The 16,786-nt window shown below is 46.2% G+C and overlaps 1 protein-coding gene and 1 long non-coding RNA gene across 2 annotated transcripts in view; one reads left to right on the top strand and one right to left on the bottom strand.

Annotated features, from left to right (window-relative positions):
- The window catches only part of LOC149457526 (sterol 26-hydroxylase, mitochondrial-like), a 43,425-nt gene extending 32,491 nt beyond the window's left edge, over positions 1-10,934 (top strand). Inside the window, exons 8-9 of the mRNA XM_089683571.1 lie at positions 4,668-4,868; positions 10,227-10,934. Coding sequence (XP_089539697.1) covers positions 4,668-4,868; positions 10,227-10,349 — 324 coding nt within the window. The 3' untranslated portion in view covers positions 10,350-10,934. The remainder of the gene's footprint in view (positions 1-4,667; positions 4,869-10,226) is intronic.
- Positions 1-16,786, bottom strand: part of LOC149457525 (uncharacterized) — a 101,733-nt gene that overhangs the window by 23,334 nt on the left and 61,613 nt on the right. The gene's annotated exons all lie outside the window — the stretch shown is intronic.

Genomic DNA, 16,786 nt, shown 5'->3' with positions numbered 1-16,786 from the left:
CAAAGGAGCAGTCCACCTAAAAATTATATTTTAGTTTTAGGTGGAACTTGATCAGTTGAGTCAGCCCCTTATTTTTTATATGCCTCGGATACCCCAACACAAGAGTATTATTATACAAGATTTATATAGCGCCAACAGTTTGCTCAGCGCTTTACAATATAACGGGAGACAATACAGCAACAATACAGTTCAATACAAGAGGGATACAAGAGGAGCCCTGATCCTCGGAGCTTACAATCTAGGAGACAATCTAGTTTTTCAGAGATCGCCTAAAAGTGAGCAGAGTAGGCGATAGTCTGATAAATTGGGGTAGAGAGTTCCAGAGGATGGGGGAGGCTCTGGAGAAGTCCTGGAGATGAGCATGGGAGGAGGAGACAAGGGAGCTAGAGAGTAGGAAGTCTTGCGAAGAGCGGAGAGTACGGTTTGGGTGACAAGATTGGTGATGTAATTTGGGACAGAGTTATAAATGGCTTTATATGTTATTGTTAATGTTTTGAATTTTATCCGTTGGGCAACAGGAAGCCAGTGGAGGGCTTGGCAAAGAGGGGTGGAGGACACTGAGTGGAGGCCAGTGGAGGGATTGGCAGAGAGGGGTGGAGGACACTGAGTATGGGCCAGTGGAGGGATTGGCAGAGAGGGATGGAGGACACTGAGTGGGGGCCAGTGGAGGGATTGGCAGAGAGGGGTGGAGGCCAGTGGAGGGATTGGCAGAGAGGGGTGGAGGACACTGAGTGGGGGCCAGTGGAGGGATTGGCAGAGAGGGGTGGAGGACACTGAGTGGGGGCCAGTGGAGGGATTGGCAGAGAGGGATGGAGGACACTGAGTGGGGGCCAGTGGAGGGATTGGCAGAGAGGGGTGGAGGACACTGAGTGGAGGCCAGTGGAGGGATTGGCAGGGTAGGGTGGAGGACACTGAGTGGAGGCCAGTGGAGGGATTGGCAGGGTGGGGTGGAGGACACTGAGTGGAGGCCAGTGGAGGGATTGGCAGGGTGGGGTGGAGGACACTGAGTGGAGGCCAGTGGAGGGATTGGAAGAGAGGGGTGGAGGACACTGAGTGGAGGCCAGTGGAGGGATTGGCAGAGAGGGGTGGAGGAACGGTTAGTAAGGTGGATGAGTCTGGCAGCAGCATTCATGATAGACTGAAGAGGGGATAGCCTGCGATGAGGTAGGCCTATGAGGAGGGAGTTACAATAGTCAAGGCGAGATATAACCATGGAGTGAATAAGTTGCTTAGTAGTTTCAAGATCTTCCTTCTTCAACTATCAACTCTGATCCTGCTCATTTAGGAGTTTGAGGTGTTCCCAGGGGCGGACTGACCATTTGGAAACTCGGGCACTGCCCGAGGGCCCAGGGTCAGTAGGGGGCCCCATGAGATGCCCCTGGTACCGTTTTCATAGGCTTTTTTGAGTTTGGGCAAGGACACAGGGGCCCCATGATCCCCTATTCCCCGGGGGCCCCATGAGTTGTCAGTCCGCCCCTGGGTGTTCCCAATCACTTTTGTTTGTTTCAGCCCCTTGTGTTACATTTTTCGTAATAACAAATAGATGAAGTATCTAGCAGGAATAGTGGGAGACCCTCATAATGGTCGCTGAAGACCTGGGAACTCATCATAGTGATCCCCCCCAACAGAGTCCCCATGAGATATACGAGACTATCAAGGGGTTTAGCTATCCAGTATCTACCAAACACTGAAATATCACTTTTGGGTGAACTGATCCTTAAAAACTGTAGTAAAGTCTGTAAATGAAACAAAAAAGTCAACCTGCACTTTAATGTTATATTGTGCTAGTATGCATTGCCTTACCTTAAAGGGAAGCCCTCCATCGGCTGTTATTGCTGACAGGGCTTCCATCTTCACCTGGTCTTCCTTCCAAGTTCACTAGCTCCGGCCATATGAATGGCCAAGCTGCAATGATGTCACTCCCGCGCATGCGCATGGGAGTCATGGCACGGAGTTCTGAAGAGACATCATAGGTGAGCCGCCCCTTGGGAGCGCATGCACCTAAGATGTCACTGGCTGCATCCCATTTGAATATCTCCTAAACACCACAAGTGTATGAGGTATTCACTCAGGGCTGGATTTAGCCTGTCTGATGTGGGGGTGCAGGAAAAAATTTCAGGGGGCAGAGGATGTGAGGTCAGTAGGCTAATATACAGGGGGTCAGCAGGGCAGAGGATAGGATCAGCAGTTTATAGGGCAGTCTACAGAAGTCATCAGTTTGTAGGACAGTGTACATGGGGTTATCACAGAAGAGGATAGCTGGAAGTGTACAAGAGTCAGTAGGGTAGTGTACAGGGGGTCAGCAGTATAGCCGACAAGGGTCAACAGAGCATATGACAGGGACCAGCAGGGTGGAGAAAAGGGGTTATCAGGTCAGCAGGATGGAGGGCAAGGGTCAGCAGGGCAGGGGTCAGCAGGGCAGTGTAAAGGGGTCAGCAGGGCAGGGGTCAGCAGGGCAGTGTAAAGGGGTCAGCAGGGCAGAGGGCAGGGGTCAGCAGGGCAGTGTAAAGGGGTCAGCAGGGCAGAGGGCAGGGGTCAGCAGGGCAGTGTAAAGGGGTCAGCAGGGCAGAAGACAATGGTCAGCAGCGAAGAGGACAGGATCACTGCTGGCAGAGCACTCAGCAGATCTCCTCCTCCCTTCCCCTCACTGCAAACAGTCTGGGTACTCAGAGCTCCTCCATACCACAGCACATAGCAGAGATTGGACACAGCATCCATCTGCACAATGTGTATCCGGCTACAGATTGAGGCTGTGTCTGTAAGGAAATTCAAGCAAATCTCAGCTATGTGCTATGAGGGGAGATTTGTTGAGTGCCCTGATTTCATGTCTCACCCCCCAAAAAAATCATCCCTCCTAGCACACGTCATATTATCCTCAAATTTCCCATCTTAGCAAAAATCCTCCCTGCCAGATCCCCCCTCCCAGCACAAATCCTGTCCTCCAAATCCCCCCTCCTAGCATTATCCCCTACCATTCCCCCTCCTAGTACAACCCCCTCCAAATTACTCTTCCCAGCACAAGTTCTCCCTCCCCATGCAAGTCCCCCCAAAATTCCACTTCCTATCACAAGTCTTCCCCAGCCTCTCCTCTTAACCCAAATTCCCCAACCCCCTCCTAGCACATATTCTCCCCCCCCAAAAAAAAAAAAATCCTCCTGTTAGCCCAAATCCCTCCACCCCCCAACCCTCCTCTTAGTACATATCCAACCAAACTCCCTCCTTGCACATATTCCTTCCCAATCCTCCCACCTAGCACATATCCCCCCCCAATACCACCTCCTAATACTTTCCCCTCCCCCCCTACAAACACATATCCCCCCTCCTAGTCCTAGTATATTTCCCCTCCCCCAAATCCCCCCTCCAAAACACAAATCTCCCATAATCCCCCCTCCTAGTCCTAGTATATTCCCCCTCCCCCAAATCCCCATTCCAAACACATATCTCCCATAATCCCCCCTCCTAGTCCTAACATATCCCCCCCCCAAATCCCCCCTCCTAGCACATATCCCCCTCATTTCTCCTAATGGCACATATCCTTCCATCCCAATCCCCCTTTTACCAAATATCCCCCCCCCAGTTACCCTCCCCAGCACAACTAGTTGCCAATCCCTCTACCTCTCATTCCAAGCACAAATTACGAGCACAAGTTTCACCCTCCAACCCGTCACAGTAAGTTCCCATCTGTAAGTCCCCCCCTTTCCCCACAGGAGACAAGAGAGAGGCTGTGTTGTGTCCTCCCCATCCGGTCAGTGTAGCGCTCCTCCACACACACAGGATCGTTCTTTCGGGCTGCACATAGTTTAATTACCAGCACTCTACCTCCTCCAAGGACTGCTCATGTCCCAGCAGGAGGAAATGTGTATAGGGTGGGTAATTAAACGGTGCCGTCCCAGCGATCCTGTGTGATGTGCTGGGTGGAGGAGCGCTGCACTGACAGGAGAGGGAGGACACAGCACAGCCGCTCTCCTGTCTACCGCTGCCGCTGTCTGAACTTTACTAATCATAGTTCACTGCACCAGGCTGCACATTCCAGTGTTGGGATGGGGAAGACACTCAACCGGCCGGGGGGGGGGGGGGCAAAACAGAAATTTTGGGCACCCCCTTAGATCCGGCCATGTATTCACTTATTATAGGCTTACCTGTAGGTACAAGTTAAAATTCAGACTTTATTTCCGCTTTCAAGGAAATCTCTAGTCACTGCGTAAAATTTTATTTTTTTAACATCAGCATTGCAATAACAATACAAAACAATAATAGTTATTTTTGACAATTCAATATCATTCTACTTGACAAATCGGCTCTTTCCACAACTTCCTGGATTCCCAGCTTCTCCTCCATTTCTAAGGACTACATGTCCCATGGTACCCTACTACAGTGAATCCTGTCCTGACTCTGCCTCCTGAAACTCCTCCCCTCAGCTCCTCTGTAGTTCAGAAGACGGGCTCTGTGAAATGTGCGACACAGCAGTGCTGCTCACAGGCCATAGTGACCACACATAAACATGCTTTAAACGCCAGTTACAAATTCATTAAAACAAAAAGTTAAATCTAGGCACATTCCCCGACCTCTATTTAACCACCTTTACGGCCCATTCACCAGAATCCACTGTCTAGATCCCTGCTGGTTATTGCATTTCTATGCTGTCATATATGTATCTCTTCGGACAGACTCTGTTTGTTCTGAATCATTATGGGATCTCCAGAGACGAGGACTATTTTCAAAATGCGGACAAGTTCCTGCCTCAAAGATGGCTGCATGACGGCAGCATGAACCACCATCCATTCAGCTCCATTCCATTTGGCTATGGTATTCGGGCCTGTATCGGGAAACGTATTGCAGAGCTGGAGATGCACCTGACGTTGGCTCGGGTGAGAAACTGATAATTACTAGAAAAGCTACAATTTCTTGGGGAGATTTCTGGGGAAATTTTGTGAAGTGTTCTTGCCTCCACCAGTTGTATTGCCCTTCAAATTTGAGGTGGCTAGAGTGCAGTTTCAATGAATGTCAATGGGCGGCGTGAGTTGCAAACAAATGGTCATATTGTGAAAATTATCAGGACTATGGCTTAGCCGTGGACATTTTTAGTGGCAGCAGGGATAGCTGAACGTTTTGATATAAGATTTGTGTAGGTGGGCTTGAAAATGAGGGAGTGATGGCAGTTTTCACTCTGCTGCCTGCTCACACACCTGGGTTTCTATGGCAATTCACTCTACAGCAAGGGCAGAGAAGAGCGGTTAAAAACAAACTGCTCCAACTTGCTCACTTCACTGGCGGTTGCCATCTTCAAACGGTTGTAGTTTAAAAAATTATAAATCCTACACCGAAGAGCTTTATATTGTGAGAATCACATGACCCAGACCTACATTTGGATGCATAGTATGTCTGTGAAATATTAAAAATGAAGGCACAGTCGCAGTTTAGAAATTGCCCTTCAAATTTGAGGTGGCTAGAGTGGAGCTTCAATGAATGTCAATGGGCGGCGTGAGTTGCAAACAAATGGTCATATTGTGAAAACTATCAGGACTATGGCTTAGCGGTGGACATTTTTAGTGGCAGCAGGGATAGCTGAACGTTTTGATATAAGATTTGTGTAGGTGGGCTTGAAAATGAGGGAGTGATGGCAGTTTAGAAATCATGTCCTGATTTTGCAGCTCTAGCTTTTGTCAGCTCCCACTCTAGTTTTGAACATTCCGCCATTCATTCCTATGGGACCAATTTCATCACAAAAACGGCAATATTTCGTGAACCATTCGGCAAAACGTTCCACAAAGTAATAGCAATCCAATCGGGAACAATCCGCACGTTTCGGTATATTACTGTCTATGTAGTGTAAAAACTGTGGGAGGAGTTAGGGTGGTAAATATATATGTGAGATAACAGTAAGTGGTCTTGCCATGCAGGAACACTTAATTAACTGGAGCAAAGATACGCAGTCTCTGAAAAATACATGTTCAAGTACAACTAGTAACAGATAAGTCAGCTCATATAAAAGTGCAAAGTGTAGACTTTAGTGACGTTGGCAATAAAGTCTACACTAAAATGATGGCACACCCTGTCTTTTTAATCTACAGAGGTAGATTACAGAGGTATTATACTATAATCTGATCAGAGGAGCTGCGGCCACCCAGAAGTGAATGTTGGATTTATGGATATTACTGTGGGACTTTTTCAGACATTTGTCTCCCATCCCCTTTACCCTCCTTTGTTACATAGTTACAAAGTCTGGCTGAAAAAAGACAAAAAGTCCATCCAGTTCAACCATAGAGAAAAAAAGAGTTATAATCCTACAGCCACAGTTGATCCAGAGGAAGGCAAAAAAAAAAAAAAAATCCCAGCAAAGCATGATCTAATTTACTTCTGCTGGGAAAAAAATTCCTTCCTGATCTCCCGAGAGGCAATCGGATATTCCCTGGATCAACTTTACCTATAAGTGTTAGTATCCAGTTATATTCTGTGTATCTAGGAAAGAATCCAGGACTTTTTTGAAGCAATCCACTGAGCTGGCCAGATCCAAGTCTTGAGGGAGTCTGTTCCACATTTTCACATTTTGTTCCCTGTTTTTTTCTTTGTCCAAGTGTTTGCACCATAAAACACATTCTCGCTGCTCATTAAAGTGACTCTGTTGCTAAAGAAGTATGGGGGCTGGTTGCCTGGCTTTAGTACTTTTGAGTCACTGACCCAGAATAATCATGTTGTAAATGAATGTTTAATAACACTGAAATTACAGGCCAACACATTTCAGGAGCTATTAATTACCTCCTTCATTATTATTATTATACAGTATTTATAAAGCGCCAATGGTTCGCTCAGCGCTGTACATTACAAAGGGGGACAGAACATGTGACAGAACAATACCAATACAATGTAAAACATGAGGGGATCGAGGGCCCTGCTCCTTGGAGCTTACAATCTAGGAGGGAGGGGATGGTGGTACAGGAGGAGATAGCTGTGGGGGATGGAGTGGTAGGAAGAGTGGAGGAGGTCGGCAGGTTAGCAGGGGGTGGGGTAGGCTTCCCTGAAGAGATGGGTTTTCAGGGTGCGCCTAAAGGAGAGGAGAGTAGGTGATAATCTGATGGGTTGGGGCAGGGAGTTCCAGAGGATGGGTGACACCCTGGAGAAGTCCTGGAGGCGGGCATGGGAGGAGGAGACCAGGGAACTAGAGAGAAGGAGGTCTTGTGAGGAGCGGAGTGTGCGTGCTGGGCGGTACTTGGATATTAGGTCAGTGATGTAGTTCGGGGCAGTATGGTGGACGGCTTTGTACGTCAGTGTTAGGATTTTGAATTTGATCCGTTGCGCAATCGGAAGCCAGTGGAGGGATTGGCAGAGGGGGGTGTCGGAGATGGAGCGGTTGGAAAGGTGAATGAGTCTGGCAGCCGTATTCAGGATCGACTGAAGCGGGGATAGCCAGCGGCGAGGCAGGCCAGTGAGGAGGGAGTTGCAGTAGTCAAGTCCTGATATGATGAGGGAGTGGATGAGCTGTTTAGTGGTTTCTGGGGTTAGGAACGTGCGGATTTTGGCGATGTTGCGGAGGTGGAGTCTGCACGAGTTTGTTAAAGATTGGACTTGGGGCTGGAAGGATAGGTTGGAGTCCAGAATGACACCAAGTACTCTGGCCTGCGGGGCGGGTTTGATGGTGGCGTTGTTGGATGTGATGGAGAAGTCAATGGGGGGGTGGTGTCCGGGTGTTCATCAGAGCTATTGTCATGTACCTGGTAGAGGCCGAACTGATGAGGGGGCTCTCCCTTACACCGCCAATCTTGTTAGTACCCTGAGATTGATGAAAGGGTAAGACGGGACAAAGGCACCTGTAGCAAGTTATGGCCAGCAGAAGAACTGGGTATTGCGGTGAAGTCGAAGAACAGGAACTCATGCCAGAGCTTGCAGAAGCAGGAGGCAAAAATATGGTCAGACAGGCAGAAGCTGCCAGCAGGTAGGCATCGGATGTACAGATTGAGAAGATGAGAGCATAAACCGATGCCAGGCCAAGGTCAATATCACACGAGCAGAAGATGAGCCAAAGTGATAAGTAAGATGAGGAGACGAGAAACAAACCCAGAGGGGTCAAGATCAGACGTAGTCTGAAGACACTTAACAGAAAGGAAGAAGGCTGAGGGCACCAGTCTAGTGCATTACCAATGGTACCATTTATTATAATGAAAATGGTAAACTATTATACTCACAAACACAGATGAATGTAAGACTCATAGCATAAAACAGACAAACTTCCACCATAGCCTCAACCTGTAGCCCAGGAGAGACACAGATGACACCCAGTAGTATATACCAGACACTGACGCATTTCAAGGGCAAACCCTCTTACTCAGAGCTACGGCAGCCTCCTTCTGCTTTATGCTTTGAGCCTTACACTCATTTGTGTTTCTGAGTATAATTGTTTACCACTTTTATTATAATAAATAGTGCCATTGGTAATGCAGTAGGCTGGTGCGCCTTTCTTGCTTTCTATTATTTGAGTTTTGGATTCCCCTGTCTGAGGATGGCTGCAAGGCCTAGGCAGCACTTGGAGACCTGTGGAAAACCCAAGCTAATAGGAGAACCAGCTCTAGAAAATATTATTACCATCCTTTTCCACCATGTATGAGCACAGAAGAATTTCTTGTTTTTCTAGTAGTAAGAAGGCAAACTGGGTATAACACTGGAACAAGCAGGGTCTGGTCACGGGTCACAGGTGCTGACGACCACTCAGGAATTATCTTGATATTTGCAGTGCTTTAAATAGGCCACTGAGCGGCAAAAGTCCAATCAACATGCAAGCTCATGCATATGTGAACGAGCACATGCTATGGCATAAACACGCTGATGGCGCACAACCTTAATTCTGTGCACAGGTCCGGAGGCCGCTCCGCCATGTTCAAGTGCAGTTCTCTGGGCAGGAAGACGACCATGGTTTTCCTGACTGAGATATATTCGTTTTCCAGACCAGAAAGTGTGCTGGGGACCCCTATTTTGTGTTTTGTATATTGCTCTGCCTATGTACGCCTTTCCCTGTTTGCTAATTTCAGACAGATCAGAGCAGCTGCCATCTTTGCCTTTTTAGATCTGGTGCAGACACACACTAGAGTCCTGCAGCTGCCTTGTGAAGGTGATGTCTGGGCTTCTGTTGTGTAGTTGTACCTTTAGGGAGGGAAGGGCTGCCTCCTGGTAAGCCTACTCTCTGTTTATGAATTGCTATATACTGTATGGTCCAATAGTTAAGTAACTCAGTTAGAACCCACATTTATCACAGGTGCCTTGATGCGGCAATGTGGCTCCACATATACTTGCAAATGTGCAACTAAAACCTCTGTTTTTTTTAATCAAGTAATTTTTTCCTTAGACATATTACAAAGCTTTCAAAAGAGAAAGAAAAAAAAATAGAGAAATAACACATTCCGTTCTATATACAACTCAAAAAAACCTCCCCACTGAGCCTTTGGATTATGATAGTGGGAAGACGTCCCCGCCGTCAAAATACACAGATCAGTGTTGCCAGCTATAGCCAGCAGCACTGATCAAGCTACAAAAATCTGGCAGAGAGGTTGTACAGAAGTAGATTGGCAGATCAACTTCTTTACAACCAGTCTGCTCACACATGGATCGAAATTTGGCGGTCCTGTACAGGCCAAAATTCTGAACCATGAAGGGGCGGCCTAAGACATTTAGAACATATAAGCATTTTCAGAATTGTGTGAGCCTTCCTTATTTCTCTCTTTATCAGCTATACTTTAAGGCAAACATCATTTGTCTAAATAGCAGTTTCTTGCAATAGAAGAGGTGTTCTACTCCCTTCTCTAGTGGCCTGTGTCTCCTACTTTACCTCTGTTCCAGAACTACAGCCTTTGCCAAAACTTTTAGCATTCAACACTTCCAGGAGTGTCAGATGGCTGTGTCCTCTGCCACATGCTGTGGTTACTTCCCCCCAATCCCTACCATACTGCAGAATCCTGTAGTGACATACAGGTCCAAGGAAGGAACCACAGCATGCGACAATAGGGACAATAGCATTTGACACTCCCGGAAGCACTGAATACTAAAAACAATAACAGATGTTGCAGCACTGGAACAGTGGAGAGACAATGGCTGCCGGAGAGGCGAGTATATTAACTTTCTACTTTCGATTTTTGGAGGCAACAGCAGGAGCTCTTAAAGCTGCCTAGGCAGTGAACATTTGTGCATGTGCAGTGGATAAACCCAACTATTGTAAACTAACCTCTCATTCAATGTTGCAGATCATCAGGAAGTATGAAATCAAATATAACCCCCAGGAAGGAGAAGTGAAACCAATGTATAGAATCATACTGGCACCAAGTTCACGCGTCAACCTGGAACTCCTGGAGAGACCGACTGGCTAAACACCATGTTCCCCTGCCATGAATGCGGGTGGAGCTTTTTTTATGGGATATTCCTGATAGATTTTATCTCTATAAGATCCCTTGGTGGAGATTAACTTTCTTCCATAGATAACATGTGGAATTGGATTGCATCACTGGACAGGGATGTGAGCAGGCCTTGGTCAGCCTATGCATTTTTTCTTTTTTGTACATGCCCATATGCTGTACTCATAGCACTACCGTATGCATGACTACAGCCATTCATGTCAATGACAGGCTGTGGGCTTTACCTGGGATCCCTAGTTGGAGGAAATACACCGGCAGTTACCCTTAACCACTTGCCTACCAGGCACTTATACCCCCTTCCTTACCAGGCCAATTTTCAGCTTTCAGCGCTGCCGCACTTTGATTGACAATTGCGCGGTCATGCAACATTGTACCCATATGAAATTTTGATCATTTTTTTCTCACAAATAGAGCTTTCTTTTGGTGGTATTTAATCGCCACTGGGCGCTTTACTTTTTGCGCTATAAATAAAAAAAGTGCACAAAATTTGAAAAAAAAAAAAAAGTTTATTTGTTTCTTTTATAAAATTTTTCAAACAGGTATTTTTTCTCCTTCACTGATGTGCGCTGATGAGGCAGCACTGATGGGCACTGATAGGCGGCACTGATGGGCACTGATAGGCAGCACTAAAGGGCACTGGTAGGCAGTACTAATGAGGTGGCACGGATAGGCGGCACTGATAGACAGCACTAATTAGGGGTCACGGATAGGCGGCACTGATATGCAGCACTGATAGGCGGCACTGATAGGTGACACTGATTATGGGTACTGATAGACGGCACTGACTGGCATCACTGCTGGGCACTGACTGGCGGCACTGACTGGCACAACCCCTGGGCACTGACTGGTGGCACTGACTGGCAGCACTGCTGGGCTGCACTGGTGGGTGGCACTGGTGGGCAGCACTGGTGGGTGGGCACAGGTGGGTGGCACTGGTGGGCACAGGTGGGTGGCACTGGTGGGCACAGGTGGGTGGGCACAGGTGGGTGGCACTGCTGGGCACATGTAGGTGGCACTTCTGGGCACAGGTAGGTGGCACTGCAGAGTGGCACAGGTGGGTGCACTGCTGGGCACAGGTGGGTGCACTGCTGGGCACTGGTGGGCGGAGCTAGTGGGCGCACTGCTGGGCGGAACTTGCGGGTGTCACTGCTGGGCACCGATCATCAGGGCACTGATCATCAGTGCCCTGATGATTGGTGCCGATCCCCGCTCTGACAACTGCCGGTTCTCGGCAGTACTTTCCTCACGATCTGACAGCGTGAGGAAAGTGCAGCCGAGAACAGACACTTGCATTTCCCTGTGATCAGCGTGTCATTGGACACCGCTGATCACGTGGTAAAAGACCGCTGTGATTGGTCTTTTACCACATCACGTGATCAGCTGTGTCCGTAGGACACAGCGATCACGGAGATCGCCGGGTGCGCGCCCCCTGGGGCGCGCAGGAGAGCGCGTTCTGGGAGGACGTCATATGACGTCCACCCAGAACTGGCCGGCTGCAGTGAAGCCGTCATTCGGCTATGCGCGGTCGGCAAGAGGTTAACGAAATTAGCTGGCCCTTGTGCTAGAGCCCTTTGAATACTGCGGAGACGATGTCGTCAGACCACATTTTTATCTCAGGGTTACATGATAAGGATGAAATGATAGATATGATTGAAATTCTTAGTTTTAACTTTAGTGAAATCAGTAACCCAGTAATCACCTTTTGCCAAGTTGTAGTGCAAAGCTTCATGGTTCCACTACCCTGCCATCTGTATTTCACCCCCCAACACAATGCCTTAGAATTTGAGAGAGCTGACCCCCCCCCCTGAAAAAAAAATTATCTACGGCTCTGCAAGGAGTACAGGACTTCTAAGGGCATAGTGGTTTCCAGTTGAACTACAGAGGTCACAGGTAGGACAATTCAAACTGAAAAATTTACAAAACTTTACGACAGATTCCAGTCAGACATGAGAATGGAAAATGTTGCAAAGGTCATAATACCAAAAACAATGTTCCTTTTATACTGGGATTTAAATAAATGGAATAGTCCCAGGAATGCAGTAAGCCTTTTCTTGCATTTGGTTTTTGCCACCTTCAAACATTGCATAGACAGCATAGGGTTTATTTACTAAAGCTGGAGAGTCCAAAATCAGACTCCCTTCTGCATAGAAACCAATCAGCTTCCAGGTTTCATTGCCAAAACTTCATTGAACAAGCTGAGGTTAGAAGCTGATTGGTTTCTATGCAGAAGGGAGTCTGATTTTAGACTCTCCAGCTTTAGTAAATAAACCCCCATCTGTCTACTTAGAGCTCCTACCACAAGCATGGGCAAAGTGTGCCTCCCTCGGGAGAAGGGGCACTCATCAGTTCTCATCCTGCTCCAGTTTATCTTTGGAGAAAACATTATCATTTTGCTGGAAAAATAAACTTTTATGGTTTTTACAGCAAAGAGAGCTGGGCCAGTGAATGTCTAGGTCAGGAAGTGCAAACTGATATATAATTGGTGGATGACCAGATTGTAAATTGCTGGAAAAGTTGATCTAATGCCATACATTCACCTAATAATAAATTACTGATCATAGATTCACTCATTTTAAAATGATCAAAAGACATGCTGGTAGGTTAATTGGATCCTGTCTAAATTGTCCCTAGTATGTGTATGAATGTGAGTTAGGGCCCTTAGATTGTACACCCCTTGAGGGTTAGGGACCTTAGATTGTACACCCCTTGAGGGTTAGGGACTGATGTAAATGTACAATATATATGTAAAGCGCTGCGTAGATTGATGGTGCTATATTATTATTATACAGGATTTATATAGCGCCAACAGTTTGCTCAGAGCTTTGCAATATAAAAGGGAGACAATACAGCAATGATACAGTTTAATACAAGAGGGTTAGGAGGGTCCTGCTCTTTGGAGCTTACAATTAGAGATGAGCGAATTATTCAAAAATTCGATTCGGCTGATTCGCCGAATTTGAGGAAGAAATTCGATTCGATGCGAATTAATTCGCTACGAATTTAACTTATTAAAAGGGTTTCTAGGCTTCAGAGAGCCTTTAAATTAGTGCAGAACACTGTACCTTTAATTTAAATGCCCTTGGAGATGAGGAAGGACAAGGAGAAGGAGAAGGATGAGAAGAAGGAGAAGGATGAGAAGAAGGAGAAGGAGAAGGATGAGAAGAAGGAGAAGGAGAAGGATGAGAAGAAGGAGAAGGAGAAGGATGAGAAGAAGGAGAAGGATGAGAAGAAGGAGAAGGAGAAGGATGAGAAGAAGGAGAAGGAGAAGGATGAGAAGAAGGAGAAGGAGAAGGATGAGAAGAAGGAGAAGGATGAGAAGAAGGAGAAGGATGAGAAGAAGGAGAAGGAGAAGGATGAGAAGATGGAGAAGGAGAAGGATGAGAAGAAGGAGAAGGAGAAGGATGAGAAGAAGGAGAAGGAGAAGGATGAGAAGAAGGAGAAGGAGAAGGATGAGAAGAAGGAGAAGGAGAAGGATGAGAAGAAGGAGAAGGATGAGAAGAAGGAGAAGGAGAAGGATGAGAAGAAGGAGAAGGATGAGAAGAAGGAGAAGGATGAGAAGAAGGATGAGAAGAAGGATGAGAAGAAGGAGAAGGATGAGAAGAAGGATGAGAAGAAGGAGAAGGATGAGAAGAAGAAGGATGAGAAGAAGAAGAAGGATGAGAAGAAGGAGAAGGATGAGAAGAAGGAGAAGGATGAGAAGAAGGAGAAGGATGAGAAGAAGGATGAGAAGAAGGAGAAGGATGAGAAGAAGGAGAAGGAGAAGGATGAGAAGAAGGAGAAGGAGAAGGATGAGAAGATGGAGAAGGATGAGAAGAAGGAGAAGGAGAAGGATGAGAAGAAGGAGTTTCAACCGCTGTATGGAGGGAATGTCACAGAACTGTCAGAAATAGCCTATTTCTGACAGTTCTGTGACATTCACTCCATACAGCGGTTTCAACCGCTGTATGGAGGGAATGTCACAGAACTGTCAGAAATAGCCTATTTCTGACAGTTCTGTGACATTCCCTCCATACAGCGGTTGAAACATTGTATCTATTTGTTTCCATAAATGGAAACAAATAGATACAATGTTTCAACCGCTGTATGGAGGGAATGTCACAGAACTGTCAGAAATAGCGGAGCTCTGCAGATACACTTAGCGGAGCTCTGCAGATAGATACAGCGGTTGAAACATAGGCTATGTTTCAACCGCTGTATGGAGTGAATGTCACAGAACTGTCAGAAATAGGCTATTTCTGACAGTTCTCTGACATTCCCTCCATACAGCGGTTGAAACATTGTATCTATTTGTTTCCATAAATGGAAACAAATAGATACAATGTTTCAACCGCTGTATGGAGGGAATGTCACAGAACTGTCAGAAATAGCGGAGCTCTGCAGATACACTTGGCGGAGCTCTGCAGATACACTTTTTGCCGGCTTGGAATTCTTCTTATTTTCATCCTACTTCTTCTTCTTCTTCTTCTTCATCCTCATCCTCTTCTTCTTCTTCTGAGGATGAGGATGAAGAAGAAGAAGAAGAAGTAGGATGAAAATAAGAAGAATTCCAAGCCGGCAAAAAGTGTATCTGCAGATTAGAGGAGCTCTGCAGATACACTTTTTGCCGGCTTGGAATTCTTCTTATTTTCATCCTACTTCTTCTTCTTCTTCTTCTTCATCCTCATCCTCAGAAGAAGAAGAAGAGGATGAGGATGAGGATGAAGAGGAAGAAGAAGAAGAAGAAGAAGAAGTAGGATGAAAATAAGAAGAATTCCAAGCCGGCAAAAAGTGTATCTGCAGAGCTCCTCTATTCTGCAGATACACTTAGAGGAGCTCTGCAGATACACTTTTTGCCGGCTTGGAATTCTTCTTATTTTCATCCTACTTCTTCTTCTTCTTCTTCTTCATCCTCATCCTCAGAAGAAGAAGAAGAGGATGAGGATGAAGAGGAAGAAGAAGAAGAAGAAGAAGTAGGATGAAAATAAGAAGAATTCCAAGCCGGCAAAAAGTGTATCTGCAGAGCTCCTCTAAGTGTATCTGCAGAATAGAGGAGCTCTGCAGATACACTTTTTGCCGGCTTGGAATTCTTATTTTCATCCTACTTCTTCTTCTTCTTCTTCTTCTTCATCCTCATAAGAAGAAGAAGAGGATGAGGATGAAGAGGAAGAAGAAGAAGAAGAAGAAGAAGTAGGATGAAAATAAGAAGAATTCCAAGCCGGCAAAAGTGTATCTGCAGAGCTCCTCTATTCTGCAGATACACTTAGAGGAGCTCTGCAGATACACTTTTTGCCGGCTTGGAATTCTTCTTATTTTCATCCTACTTCTTCTTCTTCTTCTTCATCCTCATCCTCTTCTTCTTCTTCTTCTGAGGATGAGGATGAAGAAGAAGAAGAAGAAGAAGAAGAAGAAGTAGGATGAAAATAAGAATAATTCCAAACCGGCAAAATGTGTATCTGCAGAGTTCCTCTATTTCTGACAGTTCTCTGACTTTCACATTTACAGCGGTTGAAACATTGTATCTGTTTCCGAATAAAAACATCTGTATCCTAAATGGAAACAAATAGATACAATGTTTCAACCGCTGTACATGTGAAGGAACTGTCAGAGAACTGTCAGAAATAGCGGAGCTCTATGCAAGGACACTTTTGCCGGCTGATCGGGAAAAAATCTGATTCGCGCACCCGAAGTAGGCTAATATTCGGATTCGACGCGAATCGAATTTTTCCTGAAATTCGAATCGAATTCCACTTCGCCTGGTTTGATTCGCTCATCTCTACTTACAATCTAAGAGGAAGTGGCTGGTGGTACAAAAGGTAATAACTGTGGGGGATGGACTGATAGAAGGAATAGAAGATTCTATTATTAGCTGAAGGCGGGAAAGGCTTCCATGAAGAGAAAGGTTTTCAGAGATCGCCTAAAAGTCGGCAGAGTAAGCGATAGTCAGATAGATTGGGGTAGAGAGTTCCAGAGGATGGGGGAGGCTCTGGAGAAGTCCGGAGACAAGCATGGGAGAAGGAGACAAGGGAGCTAGAGAACAGAAGGAGTGGAGAGGATGGTTTGGGTGATATTTGGAGACAAAATTGGTGATGTAATTTGGGGCAGAGTTACAAATGGCTCTGTATGTTATTGTTAATGTTTTGAATTTTATTTGTTGGGCAATGGGAAGCCAGTGGAGGGATTGGAAGAGAGCGATGGCAGATATGGAATGGTTAGTAAGGTGGATGAGTCTGGCAGCAGCATTCATGATAGACTGAAAAGGGGATAGCCTGCGATTAGGTAGGCCAATGAGAAGGAAGGTACAATAGTCAAGGCGAGAGATAACAAGGGAGTGAATAAGTTGCTTAGTGGTTTCAAAGGTTAAGAACAGGCATATCTTGGAGATGTTTCGGAGAAGAAGTCAACAAGATTTGGAC

This window comes from Staurois parvus, unplaced genomic scaffold (genome assembly GCF_062004578.1).
Source record: "Staurois parvus isolate SC_StPar_1 unplaced genomic scaffold, SC_StPar_1.0 ptg000315l, whole genome shotgun sequence".
Lineage (NCBI taxonomy): Eukaryota > Metazoa > Chordata > Amphibia > Anura > Ranidae > Staurois > Staurois parvus.
Note: the sequence above shows the minus strand (reverse complement) of the source record. Positions and strands in the feature narration are given on the sequence as shown.